The sequence below is a fragment of the Equus asinus genome, chromosome 7, assembly GCF_041296235.1.
Source record: "Equus asinus isolate D_3611 breed Donkey chromosome 7, EquAss-T2T_v2, whole genome shotgun sequence".
Lineage (NCBI taxonomy): Eukaryota > Metazoa > Chordata > Mammalia > Perissodactyla > Equidae > Equus > Equus asinus.
Genome location: NC_091796.1, coordinates 14,860,702 through 14,881,503, shown reverse-complemented (window position 1 = coordinate 14,881,503; position 20,802 = coordinate 14,860,702). Strand labels below are relative to the sequence as shown.

At 39.3% G+C, this 20,802-nt stretch overlaps 1 protein-coding gene across 1 annotated transcript in view; it reads left to right on the top strand.

Annotated features, from left to right (window-relative positions):
• The window catches only part of PHLPP1 (PH domain and leucine rich repeat protein phosphatase 1), a 218,487-nt gene that overhangs the window by 125,641 nt on the left and 72,044 nt on the right, over positions 1 to 20,802 (top strand). Inside the window, exon 4 of the mRNA XM_014843764.3 lies at positions 7,825 to 7,991. Coding sequence (XP_014699250.3) covers positions 7,825 to 7,991 — 167 coding nt within the window. The remainder of the gene's footprint in view (positions 1 to 7,824; positions 7,992 to 20,802) is intronic.

Below are 20,802 nucleotides of genomic sequence, written 5' to 3'. Positions count from 1 at the left end.
GCTTTTGAAGACAAAGAGTACATCTCTCCAGTACCAAGTACAGTGCCTGGTTCATAAAGGCAGATGGTAAATACATGTTGAGATTCATTCACTCCCATCCCTTCCATTCCCCAGCAGAGAGAGGTCAGGATGTGCAGGAGGATCTCTTACTCTAAATTTCTCAGTATTGTTTTTTCTATATTGTCATAGCCTGGTGCTTTCACACTGAGCCAGGTGTTTTATCTGTTTATTATTTTTTCTTCTTTTTTAGCCTGCATCTCTCTCTATACTCTTTTATTCTTTGGTATCTTAACTGTATTTTAACTGGTACCGTTTAGTTTGAATAAGCCTAATCTTAAATTGTAGTCCAAAATGCTTTTGCCCTCATAGAATTCCATCTCTCATTTTTGCATATTAATGATAGCGTCTCTAGAACTTCCTGTTGTTTGTCTTCATTAAGTTGCCATTTCATTACCTCTAGTGATTTAGAATGGTGTGTAAATTTATGTATTTTATTTCTTGGGTTTTTTTTCATATCATTTAATAATTTATGGCAAAGAAATGATAAGATATTAGAATTCTAGGTAGAATTTACCCATGTCCAATAATCGCAGCTTTATGTGCTCCTATTAAGACATTATTAATGTACATATTGTAATTAATTTTATAGTAAAGTTTTCTGCATCTGTGGTTAAACAGATTTTATAAAATGGTAATTAGTACAGGATCAAGAAATGAGATGTCATTATGAAAGGTCTTGGGTCAAGTTAAGGCATTTCTATAAGAATTTTTTTGAAGAAATGATTGCATGTTTTAAAGCAGTAAGAATTTAAATTTTGTTAATATTGGAAATTTTTGTTTGATTTAAAGTATTGTAAAACGTTATTGATGAGGATGAAATTGAACATAAATTATTAGAATGGTCTGAATTTATGTTCTTCTACCACATGCCTTCCCAAAGCATTTTTAGGGGGATGAGAATTAAAACTAGGTCAGTTGAGGTTAAGAATTTTTTACAGAAGTCTGGTAAACTCCCTGGAGACTGTCCCTGTAGCCAGGGCATAATTTCCCAAGCCACTAGAAGGCTAGGCCAGAGCAATTAATGACTCATAATGCCAGTTTACAGCCGTCTTTTACTTTACACAAGCAGAATTATTTGTGCTATTTCAGCTGCTTTGACCAAGCCTTTCAGAGTCATTTTGCTTAATTTGAGCTCGCCATGCACATAATAAGGATAAATACTACTTCACTAGAGTGGGGATAGAAAAATCACATGACTGTTATTCTGAACTTTCCCTTGCCCGTGAAAAATTATTGTCCACTAAGTGAACATCGAGAGTAATGAGAGCAATGAAGAGTACAGTCCTGTTGCAAGGGAAGATGCTATTTTGAAAGCATGGTGGGATAGGTCATGTTTAGGACAGACGTATTGGTTTAGAAATGCAACTCAGCTAGACTCAGAGCAGAGACATTTTCTGACATGTGTCCTCAAGGTTGGCAAAGAAACGATGGAGGAAAGTGCCAAGTTGAGTAGCATGTTAGAAATGTGTGGAAGCCCAATAGCTAATCTGAAAAGTTCGTTGTTTATATTATTATTTTTGTTTTTACCCTGCAATGTTCTTTGGAGGAGATACTTTTTTAGGGCCAAGTAACCTTTTATATACATGTTTACAAGTCATTTGGTAAGGAAGACAACCCGGGCAGGTGGTTGGGATTCATGTTCATTTTAATGTATCCCCCAGAGTATGTAGGTTCATGGGGGGAAAGCATCCCATTTAATTCACTAACTCTAATTGTCAGCCTTAATAAAATTGTTGTTGTTGTTAATATAGGCTATCACTGATTTCCTAAACCACAGTTACCTCGAACTTTTCTTCTAGAACGTGAGTCCCTTCACGTGTAGCTCATTCATAGCCAGTGAACTGCATGAGTAGTGTAATGTTCTGCTTTTGTCTGATTGGGCTTTATCTGTGTAACTGCTCAGCATGGCAAGAGCAGTGTCCTGCACCGTAGTTCTTTTTCTTATAGATTTCTATTGCTGTAGCTGTCTAGGGATACTTAGAGCCTCTTGCAGAGCCTCTCCTGATGTTTTTAAAATGAGGAACTTTTCTTTACAGCAGCGTGTTAAGTTGATAGGGCGGGTACTATTTATTCCACTTTTGAGATGAGGAAACTGAAGGACAGGTAGGTAAAGAGATTTATCCAGGGCCACATGGCTAGGCAGTGGTAGCACTGTTCCTGTATGCCCTCCATATTGTTAAGCCTGTGCCCTTTCTCCTGTGTGTCGAGTTGCTTGGGCCTCGACTTTGTCTCTTCCACTCTCTTGGTGTTTGATGATAGGAGCACAGTAGCTTTTGCCAAGAGGATCTTATATTCTAATTGTGAGGTCCTTTAGAAGTCCCTTTCTGTAACAAAGATTTGAGACAATTTCTACATGTGCCTGTTTCTTTCATTTTCTTTCCGAATTTCTCTAGCCTTTTAAACTTTTCCTGTAACCTTTTAAAATTCGAATAGGTGCTTGCCAGGGGGCATCACTGCTGCCCAGGTGGGCAAGCTGTGTGAGACAGGAGTGGGCAGAGCCCTTGAATGTAAGGACTGGTGCCCCCATGGGGCTTCACCCCTTCCCTTCTGTCTGTGTGTGGTCAGCAGATGGTCTTCTCGGCTTCTCTCCAGGAGGACTCCCATCTGTCACTGCCCTGTCTTCATTCCTGAGGCTTAAGCTTATCCTAGGGGTGACATCGAGTTGTCTTTGCTCTAGTCTGAGAGGTTATGTTGCTATTTTATCATGGGAGTTAGAGGACCCTCCCTTCGGGCAAGATCTGAACTATGTCTAGGCTCTGGTTTGATGGTGTTGCATTAATAGTGCAAGCTCGGGTTCTGCCATTGCTTTGGCACCTTGGGCACACTCTGTGACTCAGTTTAACCTTCATCTTTGAAATAAGGATAAACCCTTACCACACTGAGCTGTTGTGAAGATTAAATTAAATATTATGTCTAAGGCGCTTAGAAGCATGCCTATCCCAAGTGAAGCACCCCCTAAATGTTAGCTGCTATTGTTGTTTCACTGCTACTTGGGGGAAAAAAGCTAGAATAATAAAAGGCTGCTTGTTCTAACGTGTATACAGTGGCTTTCTGGTTTATTTTTATTACTTATTTAGGTCTTTCTTATTTTGAGAAGGATCTTAGTTTTAATAGGTGCTCTGTTGGTAGCCCAGCTGATAGTTTTTTCGTTTGAGAGTCAAGCAAAACCTCTTTGTGGCGGAGTCCTTATGTGCCCAGGCTGGTCTGGGTGGAAGCACTTAACATCTCCCCTTTGTGCAGGGCATAGGGCTGGGCAGAGGTGTGGCTCGTGGTAGCCTTTGTGGTCATGTTGGCAGCTCACTGCCCCGCTGCCATCATGACACGTTTAACTTCTCTTCTGCTGTAGATATTCCCAGTTCTGCCTTGACTCCCACAGACTGCTCTTGTTTGTTGTAGCTTTGTTAATGTGGTTTCCTCCCCCTTGTTTCCAGCAGGAACAGCTTGCGGTCCAGAATGAGGAAAGGAATCGAATTCAGCTTGACATTTAATCATTATCTCTTAGTTGTCCAAAGAGAGTATTTAGTGTGATGCTTCAGTTGAAATAGAATTTCTCCTCTTCAGGGCAGTCTCCACGTGAAGGAATACCCTAGATGGGTCAGATGCAAACTGGTGAGAAAGGACGGCTGGTAAAGTATTCCAGTTGCCATTCTTCCAGCAAATACTTTCTTGTCTGTTTTTTCTTTTTGCTGAGGAAGATTTGCCCTGAGCTAATGTCTGTTGCCAGTCTTCCTCTTTTGGTATGTGAGCTGCTGCCACAGCATGGCCACTGAAGAGTGGTGTAGGTCCACACCCAGGAACCGAACCTGTGCGGCCGAAGCAGAACACACTGAACTTTAACCACTAGACCACCAGGGCTGGCCTAGCAAATACTTTTTGAGATCAGTGAACAAAATAAGACAAAAATCCTACCCTTATGGAACTTACAGTCTAGAGATGGGCTCTTCTCAGCACTTTTCTACGCTTCTTATTTTGCTCACATTAAAAACCAGAGTCTGTATGATGACCTAAAAGGCCCTGCGGGATCTGCTGCCCAGCCCCACCCACTTACCTCTTTGACCTCATTACCGGTCGCTCTCCCCTCACCTTACTGATCTCGGTGCTGCTCCTCAAACGTGACAGGCACTCCTTTTTAGGGCCTTTACGCTGGTTACTTCCTCTGCCTGTTGAGTTCATCTTCTAGATAAATCATTTCAGCTAACTTCCTCATGTCCTTCGTGCCTAAATGTCAGCTTTTCAATGAGGCCCACCCTACCAACCTATTTAAGTTACAACCGCCCCACCCTCCCAACAATCCTGACCCCCTTTTCCTTGCTCTGTCTTTTTCCATACTACTTACCAATTTTTAACATATAATTTACTTATTTGTGAAGTAAGTTTAAAGAGGGCAGGGATTTCATTTTGTTTGCTGAGGCATACTAAGTGCCTACCCAGATCAGTAGTCGGCACATAGTAGGTATTCAATAAACGCGTTGAAAGAATGATTGAAAATGAAAAGTACTGCAGAAAACTTTAAGAAGGTGGTAATAGTTTCTCATGGCTGTTGTAACATATTAACAAAACCTTGGTGACTTAAAACAACAGAAATTTATTCTCTCAGAGTTCTGGAGGCAGAAGTCCAAAATCAACGTGTTGCCAGGACTGTGTTTTTTGAAGGCCCGAGGGAGGATCTGTTGCTTGCCTCTTCTGGCTTTTGGTGGCTCTAAGCGTTCTTTACCTTGTGGCCCACATCACTCCAGTCTCTGCCTCTGTGGTCACATCACCTTCTCTCTCAAAACTCCTTCTGCCTCTCTCTCATAAAGATACATGTTAACTGATTTTAGGGCCCACTGAATAGTCCAGCATCAGTGCCTCCTCTCAGGATCCTTAACTTAATAATGTCTTTCATCATAAAAGGTAATATGCACCCTTTGCCATATAAAATAATCTTTACAGATTCTGGTGGTTAGGATGTGGACATACCTTTTTGGGGGCCACCCTTCAGCCCACTGAAAAGGGTGAAGGGGATCCTTTGGTTAAGGAGGAAGAATCTTCCCTGTGTACCACCTAGTGGAATGCTGAATACAGGGAAGGCCAGGAGACTGCTTTCATCCATTTCCCCCATTTTTACTGAAATTTTTATTAAGATTACATTATTTTTTTTCAAACTAAACACATACACACACAGAAGAGCACAAAGGATAATATTACAATTTCCATGTACTGGCCTCCCCATTGTTAACATGTTAACATAGTTTCTTCATACCCTCTCTTCTTCTTGTTAGGAAATAGACATTATAAATAAACTCCAGATCTCCTATGTTCCCATTCCTATTTCTGTTCCTTTCTCTGCCTTTCTAGAGGCAGTCACTATCATTAATTTGGTATAGGACCAATATATGGTTGATAGCTTTATTGCACGTGCAACTATTCATACATAGTTTGGGCAGTTCTGTAAGTTTGTGTTAAAATGTTTTCCATTAATGGCATTGTACTGTTTGTGACATTCTGCAGCTTGCTTTTTTATCAATACAAGTTGATACATATGAATCTAGTTCATTCATTTTAGCTGCAGCTCTAAGGGACAGGTTCTTTCTCTCTCGGCTTCAGTATATGTAAATCCCGGAGAAGGCCTCTGATTAGCCCAGCTTGATCTTGTGGGTTCATTGGAAGGCGGACTCTGATTGTTCAAGCTTGGCGTACACGCCTCCCCCTGTAGCCAGAGGGTCGGCTTGTTGTGTGTGCAGCTCCCATCAGGATCACGTGCGTTTGAAGGATTGTTGCAGGAAGAAGTGGAAAAAGGATTTGGGGCAGACAAAAACACAGATTTGCACTTGAGTTTCAACCTTGAGCTTGGACGTCAGGTCCTCCAGGAAGCCTTCCCTGCCTCCTTAGAGCATGCTCTGAGCCCTTGCACTTACAGTCATTGTAACCATTATCATGTAGTATCTTAACTGCCCTCTTCTTCTCTTGAGGTGTACTCATTCAGGCCAGAGACTGTCTGTGTTGTTCTACTGCTATATCTCAGGAAATATAAGGTCCAGCACACCATTACATGTTCGGCATATGTTTCTGAATGACTGATTCCAGGTACAACTTTCAACCTCACTCCCTGTGAACAGGTTCCTGCCAGGGAATCCTGAGTGGCTGTGGATGTTTGCATCTGCCTTTCAGGTCCGTTAGACTCTGGCTCTTTTCACATCTTTTGGTTTACATGGGTCATTTGGCCCTGTTTGGGATTTTCTTTTTCTTATTTAATAGTGAGAATTCAAGGAAAGATGAAATTGCTAAAATGCAAACTCAGACTTCCTTTGTAAACTCTTTTGAGCTGAGCCCTGCCAGGCCTTTTTCATCCCACTATCCCTTTAGCTTTCATGTGTGTGCAGTAATTTCTTTCTAACCTCAAATATGCTATCAGCAGAATATGTTTTATTCAGATTTACTTCTGAACATCTTTTTAGCATCAGGAGACTTCGGATTCCATTGGCTGTAGGATGTGAATCATTCTGTTTGGAAGGAGGGGAGGAGGAACAGCAGCAGCAGTGGTGGCAGTAGTAGTAATGGTAGTAGCAGCCACCGTTTGTTGCATGCTTTTTCTGTACCAGGCATGTAGAGGTAGGTGTCATCTCTATGCCTGTCATATAGATGAGGAAACTGGAGCTTGAAGAGCTCAATGAGCCACTCAAGTTCTCTCAGCTCCTGAGTGGTGGGGCTAGGATGTGAATCCGCACACTGATACCAGAGCCACACTCCTAAGGACCCTGTTCTGTTGCTTCTGTAATTAAGAAAGAGAAAGCTGGGGTTTGGTAACAGAAAAGGACATCAAACTGATCATGGATAATGAGTGGGGTTTCTTTCATAAAGCGTTGAAAAAGATAAAGAGCATGAGGGAGGATCCCAGATGCTAGAACATTATTCCCACGGCCTGTGTGAGGAGAGAAGGAGCCAAGGTGTGTGTAAGTGGGGCTGAAGCCACGCACTGTGGCACAAACAGGCACCACGTTACCCAGAATATTGGAGAGACCGTTTGAGAAATACAGGTTGCCTAGCGTTCTTTCTGTCTCCAGCGTGCTAGTTGGTCTGTAGCCCTGGGACTCTTGCCGTGCTAGGAGTCATTTAACCAGAAAGATTTTGAATATGTGGATAAATATTTAGACATAAAACAAGCTTTACTTAGAATACCTACATGCAGCAAAGCACAGTCAATTTATAAGCATCTCACTGAAACTTTATGGGAGAGGCAACCCCAGAAGTTTACAGCAGGCAGGCAGTGGAATCTGACTATATGCTACCATTATTATTAAAGATACGTACAAGGCCACTGATGCCACTTTTCTTTATTTGTGTTGTTTTAAATCAATAGATACAAGGGCTGTCATAGGTTCAGTCTAGATCTTGGTATCTGTCCCCTAACCCTGTATTTACTCTAATCTTGTGTTATCTTAGCTCTGAATTCTCTTGCCCTGGATGTTTTCAGGAACATAACTCCTACAGTTGGAGATGACTCATATCACTAAACTTGATAGGATAATCTGTGCCCTTTGTAACCTGTCTCCTATACTAGGTTATTGTAAGTACCTTCCAGGCAGGGACGCTGTTTTCTGCTTTTGTAGTACTTGACTCAGTTCTCTACCGAGTAAATACTCTACTGGTTTATATTTGGACTAATAGTGCTACTTGCATAGTGTGTCTGTATTCCCAAATGGGGTTGTCTTACTTCTATCCATAGAAAGCAAGTGTAGCTTAATGGATGGTATTAAATGGAATCGTGTTTTTATCTCCCTCTAGGTTGCATCACAGCGTATTAGCTCAGTGGACCTCTCGTGTTGTAGCCTGGAGCATCTGCCTGCCAACCTCTTCTACAGCCAAGACCTCACTCATCTCAATTTAAAACAAAACTTCCTAAGGCAAAATCCTAGCCTACCAACTGCCAGGGGCCTCAATGAGCTACAAAGGTGAGCGTGCAGAGACGGGTGGATGATTAGAAAGGGGAGTGGGTGTCAGCTTCTAATTTTTTCTTGAATATTCTGACCTAAAAATCTTTAGTGTATAACCTTTCTCTTTCAGAGGGCAGGATAATAGGACTTTATGAGTGAGGACATTATCAATTCTCATTCTGAAATTTTTTCAAAGTTTCTGCCTTTGAAATGAATGATTTATGGTATTCATCAAGTGGATAGATTTGTATAAGGAGAACATTTCTCTTTAAATCACTCTGTCTACAAATCTTAACCGTCTACAAATGGGTCTGTGAAAAGTTAATGGTGTTTGGTATGTTACTTATGAATGACAGGGGTTTGGTCAGATTAAATTATTCCTTTTGAAATTTATAAAAGATCAACTTTTTCCATGAAAAGACATTTCCTTAGAAATTTAAGAACTAAAATTTAAACCCATGAGTACTGTGTCATCTGGGTGGTTAGTGTGGAGGGTTCAGGAGGGACATGTTAAATGGGAAGGGCTTGCTCCTTTAGAACCGGAGGGAAGGCACTTTATTTGCATCTATCTAAAACAGATTTAAGAATTTACCATATTCCTTTCCTTTTCTTTTCTGGAGCAGTGATCAATCTCGATTCTGTGGTAAATAAAGCCTCTGATATTTATACATTTGTTGCAAATATATGAGACTATAACTGCATAAGAATATTACTTTAAATAAATAATGAATTGTTCATTTGTTCTTAAATGACCAATAATGACCAGAGATTAAACTTTGGTAATTAACCATCGTGGTTATGTGTTTATGGTTTTTTAACATCCAGGAAGAATAATGCAATAAGTGCTTGTTATAAAGTTTGTGTACATTTGTAGAAAAAGGGAAGAGTATTTTAACTGTCTTTTCAGATAATTGTGAATATTCTTCTTTGATACTATACTCAAACTTGACAAGTGGGTCCTTTCTTAAATGTTGGTTCCAACGTGGAATCAAACACCCTGTCAGTGGACTTTTTAAACTCCTTTATGTTAGGATCCATTGGTCTTTCTTGCACTTTGAGTGGACCTTTGCCTATGCATCATTTTACTGCTTTAGGTATTGGTCATTTGGAAAATTCTGTTTTGTCGGGTAATACAGATATTACAAATGTTAACGTTTTTTATTATGCAATTTCAAGAAATCACAGTTGTTAATAGCACCACTGATCTCATCAGAAAAATCTTTTAAGTATTGGGAAGTTGTCAAGCTCACTGTGAAAACAAGTTTTCCAAAATTTTAATTTTCAATTGAAAGCTTAAAGGCTATCCTTGGCAAGAAATACTGTCAGTTGTTTTTCCTGAATTGACCTTCTCACTTCATTGTAGAGAAAACGTCTGCCAAATACCCAAGTCTGAATAACGGGTTTGTCAGTTGTTCTGTCAAGTAAAAGTAGTATTCCATGAACATAGTGACTCGTTTGGCTCACAACTCAAATAATTGTGCAAGTGTTTTCTGTGAGATAACCATCCAACTTTAGTATACAGCAGGCGTGCTTTATGTGTCCTTCCCATTTTATCACCCAGAAAATAACAAAGATATGTACTCCAAAGGTCAAGATGTAGTAGAAATAACTTTCTTGCATCATCATGGACATTTTTAAGTAAAACTGGCATTACAAATTTTTTTAAAGAATATTTTTGCTGTGATTACCTTGCAGAGAATAATACAATGACAACTGGGGTAGTTTGGTGCTACATTGAATTAGTTACACAGGCAGGAAGAACTCCACTAAGGGTACTGTGCTCCAGCACTTCCTTCTTGTTCCCAGAGCTGGTGGGGATGATAAAAGGAAACCACAGCGAAATTCTTAAACTTAGGTTTTTGTATGCCCTATGTACTGATAATGTTTTTACTGACACTACTATAATAAAGTTACTATGATTTTTTTGCCAAAGGGTTACATAATGATTGTCTGTTTTTGAAGTTGTTTTGAAATATTTTTGTGTATTTCACAGCAGTGTAGGCTTCTGCACTTCCATTACAGAACATCAAGAACTTTATATCATACTCTCGAATCCTGGTGTCTTAGAACAGAAAGGGGCATTAGAAATTAGAGGCAAATTTGAAAGAGCTGAGTAGTGGATACTTGGATGATCATTATTTTCTGTATTTTTCTTTTTGTATATTTCTTAGTAACCTGAAAATTAAATGCTTCTAATTACATAGGGGAATATGACGTTCCCAAAGAGGCAGCATTTGTGGACTTAATAAATAAATACCAGATGGAAGGATATTTGGGGCATTGCCTTGCCTGTTAGTTCTTTCAGAGTCCCCTCATTGGTCCTCCATGTCTATTGATTCTGCATCTATAAATAGCTTTTCAGCCCCTCGTCCTTTCTCCTTTGATCCCCATCCTCCACCCATACCCAGCTCTCCACCTGGCTGTCGGAGGAAGCATTTCTCTTCTCTCACCTGGACTGTTGCAGGTGATTTGGAGAACTGGTTGTCTTACTGTTGTTTTCCCACTGCAATTCACCCTCTCTAGTTTTCTTGCCTGCTGCTTTGTACATTTCTTGGTTTTGTTTTGTATTTTAAAAAAATTAAACTCTTTTTTCCCATCAAAGCAATATCCTATATTGATTAAAAAAACAATCTTAATAGGGAACAAGACTTATAATAAGGAATAGGCGCCTGGAACTCCAGCCCATCCTAACACCCAAGTCCTGCTCCCTAGGCAGCCACTTTTGAGTCTTTTGGCCCTTTTTTCTGTTTTCCTTCATCTTTCAAAATATTATGTCTATACTGCTATTTTTAAATCTTTTGTTATTGGACATTATATGTTGACTTATTACTATGGAAGATGAGGATTTAACTCTTTTTTACACTGTCTCACACCCCCTCTGCTCCACACCACATGCAGAACCTGTTGTTTCCCCCATGCTCTCAATATATAGGTATCAATTTTTGGTTAAGCCAGTGTTGAGGGTTGACATTCTTAGGAGCATGGAACTGTGGTTCACGGCTAAGGCACTTAACTGCCGTGATTACATTTCCTTTCTTGTGCTGTCTGGATGCAATCTCTCTTTTTCACTTGTGTAATTTTCTTTTTCTCCAGTATTCCTAAGCTTTCTAACAGAACACCCTCTTCTTAACACCTTTTTCCTGGACGCATCTTCTCTCCTGTAGCTGGTGTAGGTGCTTGCCTTGTGGGCCTGTGACAACTGTTGTCCTGGGGTTACCCTTTGTCGTGTTCCTGGTAATTCCCTTTCTGTCTCTCCTGTGTTGGACCCCTAGTTTTCCTATGTCTACTGACTTCTTTCTTGGTTTACTCTCTCTTTTTAATAGAATATCTTATCTTCTAGGATCTTCCTGAGAAAGAGGACATGGGAGACAAACTTATTAGACGCTTTGCATACCTGAAAATATTTTTATCTCACAGTTGATTGATAACTAGTTGGCTTCTAGATAGGAAAACATGTTTCCTCAGAATTTTAAAGCCAGTGCACCATTGTTTTCTGTCTTTTACAGTTGCTATTAAGAAGTGTTATACTATTCTGATTCCTCTCTTGGTAGGTGACCTTTTTTCCTCTTTTTTTTTTTTCTTAACAACCCTCCCCCCCCCCCCCCCCGCCACAGATTTTAGGATCTTCTTTTTATGGCACTCTGTTCGTTTCAGCCACTGTAGTGAACACTTGATTTGAAACAATTATGTCCTTCAGTTCTGAAAAACTTTCTCATGTCTTGGGATCCTTCCCTCCCATTTGGTTTTCTCTTTTCTTCCTCTGAATTCCAGCAGTTAGGCGAGACCTCCTTTTTTATCCTCTCACTCTCTTATCCCTTTGTCTTAATGCCCTGCTTCTTTACAGGTTTCCTCTACTTTATCTTAACCTTTCTGAATTTCTGTCCTCCTTATTTTTCAAGAGCTCTTTGTTTGTTTTAATTTGTGTGCATTTTAATACCATCCTGTTCTTTTTTCATGGGTGCAATTCTTCTCTTTCTGAGGACATTCAATTTGTATATGTATCTATATATTTCTTTATATTGTCTTGATTTCTTTTTTTCCTGTTTGTATAGGTGTCTGACCTTTATGTTAGAAACTTAACTATTTGGTGATCCTTTGGTCTCTGTTCCTATTTAATGATGAGTCACTGGAAAACAAATGGGTCGCCGTGGTTTGTGGGCAGGGCTTCTCCGTCATAGCCTTCATTGCCAGGGCTATCAGGGGTGAGCCTTGTGGTTTCATTGGGGAACTTCCAAAGACAGTATCTGTGGGTCATTTCCCTAGGGCGTGTAGGTTTTACTTGAGAGGAATCCTTCCGTCTTCTGCCTGGGCAGTGCATGCTGAGGTTCAGGGAGCTGAGTGGGGAGGAGAGCTGGAATCTCAAGGTTTAGTGTGTGGATTTTTATTCGATCCCTGTGTTTTCTACTCTGCGTGATGTCTTTGAGCCAGGGCCTCTCTGGCTCAGTTTCTTCCAGAGAATAAACGGTCTCTTGGTGGAAGGGGAGAGGATCTGGTGGTCTGTCTCCTTCTTACATAACCTTTGGAAAGTCTTTTTGTAGAAGTATAACAAAAACATAGAAAAGGCACAAATGTGAGTGTACAGTTTGATGGGTTTCCACAAAGTGAACACATCCATGTAACCAGTGCCCGTATTGAGAAGTAGAATATTACTAGCACCCCAGAAGCCCTCCTTGTGCCCCTCCTCTCTGTACCCTAAAGATAGTCACTATCCTGACTTCCAACACCATCAATTAGTTTTGCCTGTTTTTGTACTTGATATAATGTACTTGTGTCTAACTTCTTTCATTTACATTTCCTTTTAAAAAGCGAAACAAAGCACATCAAGTTACATATTATCTGCTTGTACTTTATCGTGTATAGTATAAAGCCATGACTTTGATTTGTTTAAGGTGGAAGATTTTTCAGTTTTACACAGCAACACAGATTTCTGTTTTGTTTCTTTTGCTTTAAGTGTGAGGGAGATAGGCCAAGGGGATTTGGTATGTGGGGTCTGAGCAACTGGTGAAGCTGCTGTTGTGTTGCCCTTTGAAAAAACTAAACTTTATGGGCCGGCCCGGTGGCGCAGCGGTTATGTTTGCACATTCCGCTTCTCGGAGGCCTGGGGTTCACCGGTTCGGGTCCCAGGTGCAGACGTGGCACCGCTTGACAAACCATGCTGTGGTAGGCGTCCCACATATAAAGTAGAGGAAGCTGGGCATGGATGTTAGCTCAGGGCCAGTCTTCCTCAACAAAAAGAGGAAGATTAGCAGTAGTTAGCTCAGGGCTGATCTTCATCAAAACTTTAAACCAATTTCTTTTTCACCACTACTACTGTGAGATTTTTATTGCCCACTCCCATTATCCAAGAAAGATTTTATTGCTAAGTTTTCAAAGTAATAAGTTCGTAAGTGTACGTGCATGCACACATATACATAAACACACATTTAATGCTAGGAATTGAAATTATACATTTTAAAAACTCATATTTATACTTTAAAAGGCGTTAATTAGTGGTTTTTTTCTTTTGAGGAAGATTAGCCCTGAGCTAACACCTGTGCCCATCTTCCTCTACTTTATATGTGAGACGCCTGCCTCAGTGTGGCTTGATAAGTGGTATGTAGTTCCACACCCGGGATCCAAACCCACGAACCCCAGGCTGCCACAGCAGAGCACGTGAACCTGACCACTACACCACTGGGCTGGCCCCAGTGTAGTTTTTTTTAATGTTGTGCAGTTAGTATGATAGTTTTGAGATATGCCATATATTTAATTGCTTATTTTTATTTGTGTGTTTAAGGAATTTTTGCTAATCTCCAGTGTATGTTTCACAGGGTACGTGTTAGAGAGGTACCAAAGGGTGACTCATTTTTATGTTTTTACCTAAGTTTCAATGAATGAATTTTTAGTTTACAATATTAGGACAAATATCCGGGGAGAAACTTTAAGTGCAATGCATGTGTAACAGGTAGGAGTTCTGAGATTTTTTCTATTACCCACATGTCCCCTTAATTTTTCTTCCTGTTGCAAATTCTCGCCTTAAATAAACGAGCTGTTTTCACAGAACATTTAAATTGGTAATTGCAGCATTCTAAATATGGAAGATGGCATGCTGATGCACACACACAGGCCAGCAGTTTCAGAGGGAAAACATTCTTCTTGGAATGATCACTGTTTGTTTTTCCTTTATTGGCATTGGAACTCATCAAGTTAGTTTTCAAAATATAGAGGAGAGGCAAAATCAGAGTAATTTTTCGTAGTTTTAATGGTTTCTTTCCTGATTATGTATGTCACTAATAATTATAATGCATTATTTACCTCTGTCTATGTTATTAATAGACAGTACTTCACTTAGATTAACCCTATCTCCATTTAGATGACCCAGGTGGTATTAGTACTAAGATTGTTATTATTTGCAATGTAAAATTATTTTTAATAGAATATAATAGGTTTCTTCTTAAAGTCAGTGAAGAGGACATAACTCTTGGCTGATTTAAATTCAAGGAATATAACCTTCCTTCCCTTGTCTTAATTTTATTGTTTTTAACGCTGTATCAAAGCAGTGTGAACTTATTTCTACCAAATTATATTGGTGTTCAAACATTTTACTGTATGATCGAGTTAGCTCTTTTAAACATTGTTTATTAAATAAGTTTCATGGGTAGTAATATTGAATTGAAGGAGCTAGAATTTGTAAGGGATGATAGATCAGTTCTTTCATGGTGACATCCAGTGCAGTGTTTACAAAGAGCGATGTAGAGAGCAAACTCAAAAGCAAAGTTTGATGGAAATAATTTGTGTGTGTATGTTTCTGATAGCTTTGTCCATAGTACTTGGAAAGTTTGCCACTTAAGTTGAATTCGAATCTCTTTATCTTAGATCATTTAATTTACTAATCGCTTCTACCTACCACTTTTAGGGATAAGCCTATGTGTTAGTAATTATTTGACAAATTGATGATAACTGAATACACACACTTAAATTACTTAATTCTATATGTTGGCAATTAGACAAATTATAAAATAATTACTATCATAAATAGAAATTGGTTATAATGTTTCAATTGTGTTTGGTGGCTGGTGGTTATCTATCACTTCTACCCGTTAATAAGAGAAGTGAATCTGCTTTCCAGCTCTGGCTATTTGTAGGTGAACTGGTATAAAGAAATGAAGCTAGCACAGCTAGAGTGTCCCAGCAAGTGCTAGGAATGGAGTTTTTTTTTTTTTATAGGAGGATTACTAACTTTTGTTTCAGTAGAAGTTGATAGTTCAAATTACTTGACAAATTTTGTATGTCTGTAGAATTGTTAATGTGGTTTTTACCATACGTGACACTGAAATTGAAAAAAAGTTAGATGTACCACTATCAGCTTTTCTTTTTTTTTAACATACTCCTTTAGAGCCTGAATTTCATTGTTGTTGTTTTGTTACTGTTGTCCCCTCACACTTGCACAATATTTTATGCAATAGTTAAAAAAGAGCCTGTTGGGGCTGGCCCCATGACATAGAGGTTAAGTTCACGCTCTCAGCTTCAATGGCCTGGGGTTTGTGGGTTTGGATCCTGGATACGGACCTACACACCACTCATCAAGCCAGGCTATTGTGGCGTCCCACATACACAATAGAGGAAGATTGGCACAGATGTTAGCTCAACGACATTCTTCTTCAAAAAAAAGAGCCTGTTTTCATAAAGCCATAATGCCTAGGATAGCAATATTGCCTCAACTTGTAAACATTTGATGTTACATTTAATTTTTGCCTGAGTGACTTACAGTGTAGTTACCACAAGGAAAGAGTTGACTTCGGCCTATCACGTTTATTATTTAACTTATTTGTATTTATTTTGTTTGCTCTGCCTGGCTTTGAATTCCTAGAGGGCAGGAATCAGCTCTTCCTCGGAGGCAGGCCCTATTGCCAGGTGGACTGTTAAACACATACTTGATAAATGAATGAATATGTGAGTGAATGGTAGTGGGAATTGTCTTTATTCATTCAACTCTGTGTTAAGTATACCCTCCTTCTTTGCAAAAGGTATTTGTAGCAACTTGTAGGAGGAAGTGAGACTGGTAATTTATCATTGTATTTCTCTTTGGTTGAAAGTAAGATGAGAAGACAGCCTGCATAGTGATATGATTCAGAAAACATTACATATAAAAAGATTCGTAAGAAAGGATTTGAAGTTGGAAAAGGAGACATTAGGTTTAAAATAGGCAGTGTGATACTGGACTTTCTAAAAAATCCGTGGGTCTATTCACCATTCTCTAAACATACCTCACATTCACCTTGCAAGGAATGTGCCACTCCTTTTGCTTTTTACCTGCCAAACCCAGGCTGCACCTAGTGAATCCTACCCACCCTTCAAAGCATATTTGTAATGACTTTTATTTCTTGAAGCTTCTGATTATTTCCCAATTTCTTGTGACCTTTTCCTCTTCTGAATTGTTAGCTTTCTTTGTACTTAATGCACTTTTCAATTATACCTTTTATAATAAAACATTTGAAAACTTGTAAAATTGCCATCTATATAAAGTCCTCAAGGGTAGAAGTGGGCTTTCCTTATCTTTTATTCTCTCCCCTGCCCCCAAAATTTAGCCAGGAAGATTATATATATATATGGCAAGCCGCTTAATAAATATTCGTTGAATTGAAGTGTTGGTTTTCCCACCACCAAAGATAATCAAAAGAATGTGATCCTAAAACTTTCAGAAGAGAGCATCCAAAAATGCTTTGGACGGTGGGACCACTTCATGTATTTAGTACTCGAGGTGACTATTTTAAGGGGACAGTAGTCATTTAGAATGATTATAGATCAATCACATTACATTATATGTCTCCTAGAGATCGATTTCATGGAACTTAGGAGTAAGTGCGTGATTGTGTCTTAGAGGCTATGGTATAAAATTAGTATAATATAACCTAAAATAAAGTAAAGATTACCTTTGAGTCAAGGAGAGTAAATTAAAGACTTAGAGGAAAGAAGTGATTTGAGCTCTGATTAGATGTGAAATTTGTTTTAGCTGAAAAGAATAAGAGAGGTCAGGGCGGGGGGTTGGGGAGGGATTTTTCAAGTGGGAGAGAAGGAATGAAGTTGAGTTGGGTGTGCAAGTATGTGGGTGTAATAGAATGAAAGTTATGAAGAAATGAGCATTGAGAATCTCATAATTATGCCTGGCATTTATCAAGTACCTTTCTTCTTAGAAAGCTCAATTTTCTACATTTTTAATCCCCATGGAGTGGAAAACAAATGACCTTCTTTCCTACTCTGTCCTTTTGGGGATCTTGGCACTCCAGAGCTACAAAATTATGCATGTTAGTTACTTATCCTTACCAAAAGTTCACATTCCCAGGTTTTTATAGAAAGAGAGATTTTAATTTTTGTTTTTATCAGTAGTTCCTGACAAGTCACTTTTAATGAAAATACTGATGATTCATTAACATAGTAGAATCAGGAGTGGCCTGCTAAAATGTTTTTGCAGCTTATTTACCAGACTTAGACTGCAGTACTTAGAACAATTTCAGTTTCTTTGAAGATGCTCTGCCATATAAAAAATATTACAAGCAAACAAGACTGCTGACAGCTAGAGAAAGGGTATGGCCGATGTAGTAAAGAAAAAACACTTAGTACAAGTGCTGCCCAGGGATAGAGATAACCTTGGGAAGGAATTTCCACTACTGGGCTTTGGTGAGGCTTGCCACATGTTTGAGGAATTTCAGAATGCCCTTCTTTCAATTAACTCTTCCAAGTGCTGGAAGTTCCTTTCTTATACAGCTTTGCTTTTCAGATGGCATTTTGATCCTTTTGAGAAGCTTTCCATTTCACAGGATTCCCATTTTCCTTCCCTGAGTGTTCGATCAAAGGAAAGCCGGTACTTGGTGCTTGGGGTGCTGAGATTGTGTAGCTTTTGGTTCTCTCCTTAACATCAGTCCCCAACCTCGTTTCTGGTAATAATAGCCTATTTTCTTCTTCCCTCCTACAGTGCATTTAGAGGAAGGAGCATGGACAGAAACAAAAGATTTATCAGCCAGACTGTATAAAATTACGGTTTGCTCCATTGACTTGTTGGGAGCCTTTGCAATGTTCTTTAGCTTTTTGCTCATTTAAATAGAAAGGGGGGAGGGATCGTCAGAAGTCTTGGCTCGATTCCAGTGAGACTATTTATTGTATTCTGGCCAATTCCATTCTTCTGTTTGTTTTAGTGGAGTTCTTCGCTGTACTTCCTAAGCTTTAACTTAACTGCAAGAGTTCAGTGTTAAACATAGTGTTTGTAGGTATTTGTTGTTCTGAGTGGTAACCAACTTTTCCCTCTGCCTAGCTCTTAGGGGACAAAAAGCATGCAGTGAGAGGGCCAACAGGTGCTTATTTTGTGATTGTTGATAGTGACTTGTCGTCATAACTTGGGACTTTGGAACATGATTAACATCATTGCCAATGACTTCTGAAATAACTCTTTGGTTGCCTGTGTGAGAATACTGCTGGAAACCAGCAATGCTCCTCATTCTCCTTCTGTCCTCTGCCTCATGTCAGTCAGGCGCAGCTAACTCTGGAACACCTTCTGACAATACACATGTGTAGCTTTTGAAAATTAAAGACCCATGAGAGTTTCTATTTTTCCTGAGTACCTGTAATTTTGAAGTCACCCACCATGCTCTCTGTAGTAATAGAGCTTTGAATGGGAGGAGTCATATGCCTGTTGTCATTTCCCACTGGTGGGCTAGGATGATGACATTAGAGCTGGCAGGATATTTGACAGTGGCTTCTCTAAAGTAGGGTACACCCATCCCTCCCTGATGATGTCTTTGGGACTTATGATTAACAAGAGAAACTTAGGGCAAGTCTAAGTTTCCAAATAGTTGTTCTTCCCTACAATTTTAAAATTTCTGTCAAAATGCACACTTTCACCCTATGTAGACGTGTGTGTGTGTGTGTGTGTGTGTATGTAGGTATGTAGAGGAAGTGCAAAAAGGTAAGAGGAGATGTTATCTGATTTATGTGATATGCAAATCCATGTGTCCCAGGATAGATTATTTCACTACTCATTCAAAATTGTTCAGAAGTAAAAAGCAGTGTCTTCATCTGGAATTCGAGGCACTCTCGGACTAGTCTTTAAGCATCCTTTACAACCACAGGTGTTCTTTCTGCTTAACTATATAGTTTGTTTACTGTTGCCAAGTACATCCTGGAGTTTCTGCCCTCAATATCAGTGCTTCTGAAAATATGATTCATGAAATGCCTGTATCAGAATCACTGGGATGTTTACTAGAAATGGAGGTACCTAGTTTTCATCCCAGGCCTGCTGAATCAGCACCTCTGGTGACAGGGTGTAGGAATCTGCATTTTATTATTATTATTATATTTTAATTAGTGCCCCTTTTTTTTAAAAGATTTTATTTTATTTTTTTTCCCTTTTTGTCCATTTTTTTTCATTTTTTTCCTTTTTCTTCCCAAAGCCCTCCGGTACATAGTTGTATATTCTTAGTTGTGGGTCCTTCTAGTTGTAGCATGTGGGACACCACCTCAGTGTGGCTCGATGAGTGGTACCATGTCCGTGCCCAGGATTCAAACCTACGAAACCCTGGGCCACCTGCAGCCAAGCTGCGAACTTAACCACTCGGCCACGGGGCTGGCCCCGGAATCTGCATTTTAACTGTGCATGCTAGAGTTGAGAAACAGTCACACCACCCTGTTCTCTCTGAATGTTCTCGTTTCCAATCCCCATCTGCCTGTTGAACTCTTGCTCATATCCCTTAGATAAAAGTGAGTTTTCTCTTCTGTAAGCACTTTCATGGTATTTTTTTTTTCCAGTTAAGTTTTCATCTTTTGCTTTATATTATAGCAAGTTTGCTCCCAAACTGTTTCAAGTTCCTGGAGGGTAAAAATCATGCCTAATTCACATTTGTGTGCTTCACGCACCTTTGTGTATAATAAGAACTCAGAAAATGTTTGGTGAATGAGTGATTCAGTCCTAGGATCAGGCTTGCATTATATCTAGTAAACTTTGCAGTGTTGGATTTTTTTCTGTTTAACTACCAGATATGCCTCGTCTATTTGTGATGTGAGCTTAAGCTCCTCATGGCTAAGCACATTTTCCTGATAGAATTATTCTCTCTGGCTTTAGTTTATGCTCATTTTCTCCTTTGGTAATGCGATATCCTGGATAGAGATGTTATCAGGTTTTTGTTTTTATACATCCTTATATGACTCGGCTGGGATTCCATCCAGGTATACTGTGTGGATCTACTCTCCTTTGCTTTGAAAAGTGGAGTGGAAATAGTGATCTGTCTTCTGACTTATGCGGAAATCTTTTTACATTTTTGTTATTTGTCCTGCTAGTGTGGTGGTTAATATTAAATATCTCTTGAATAGTATTGCAATTAAATTGGCTAACTATGGGCAGATCTGATGGTGAGAAAATGAAAAAAATGTACTCATAGATAAATTGAGCAAAGAAACCATTTCGTAAGAGAGATATGTTTAACTGTGACATTCTAATGTATTTCTTGTTTTTTTTTTTGATCATTATATTGCCAATTTATAAAAGAATCAGTGGGGCCAGCCTGTGGCACAGAGGTTAACTTCCCATGTTCTGCTTCGGCAGCACAGGTGCAGACATGGCACCGCTTGTTGGGCCATGCTGTGGCAGGCGTCCCACATGTAAAGTAGAGGAAGGTGGGCACAGTCTTCCTCAGCAAAAAGAGGAGGATTGGTGGCAGATGTTAGCTCAGAGCTAATATTCCTCAAAAAAAATAAATAAATCAAAATGTAAAAGAATCAGAAAATGACAGATTTATGCTGGTTGTGACTCATTGTTTTCATTAATTTAATTAGTGCAGGGTTACTGTAAATCTAGTGACTG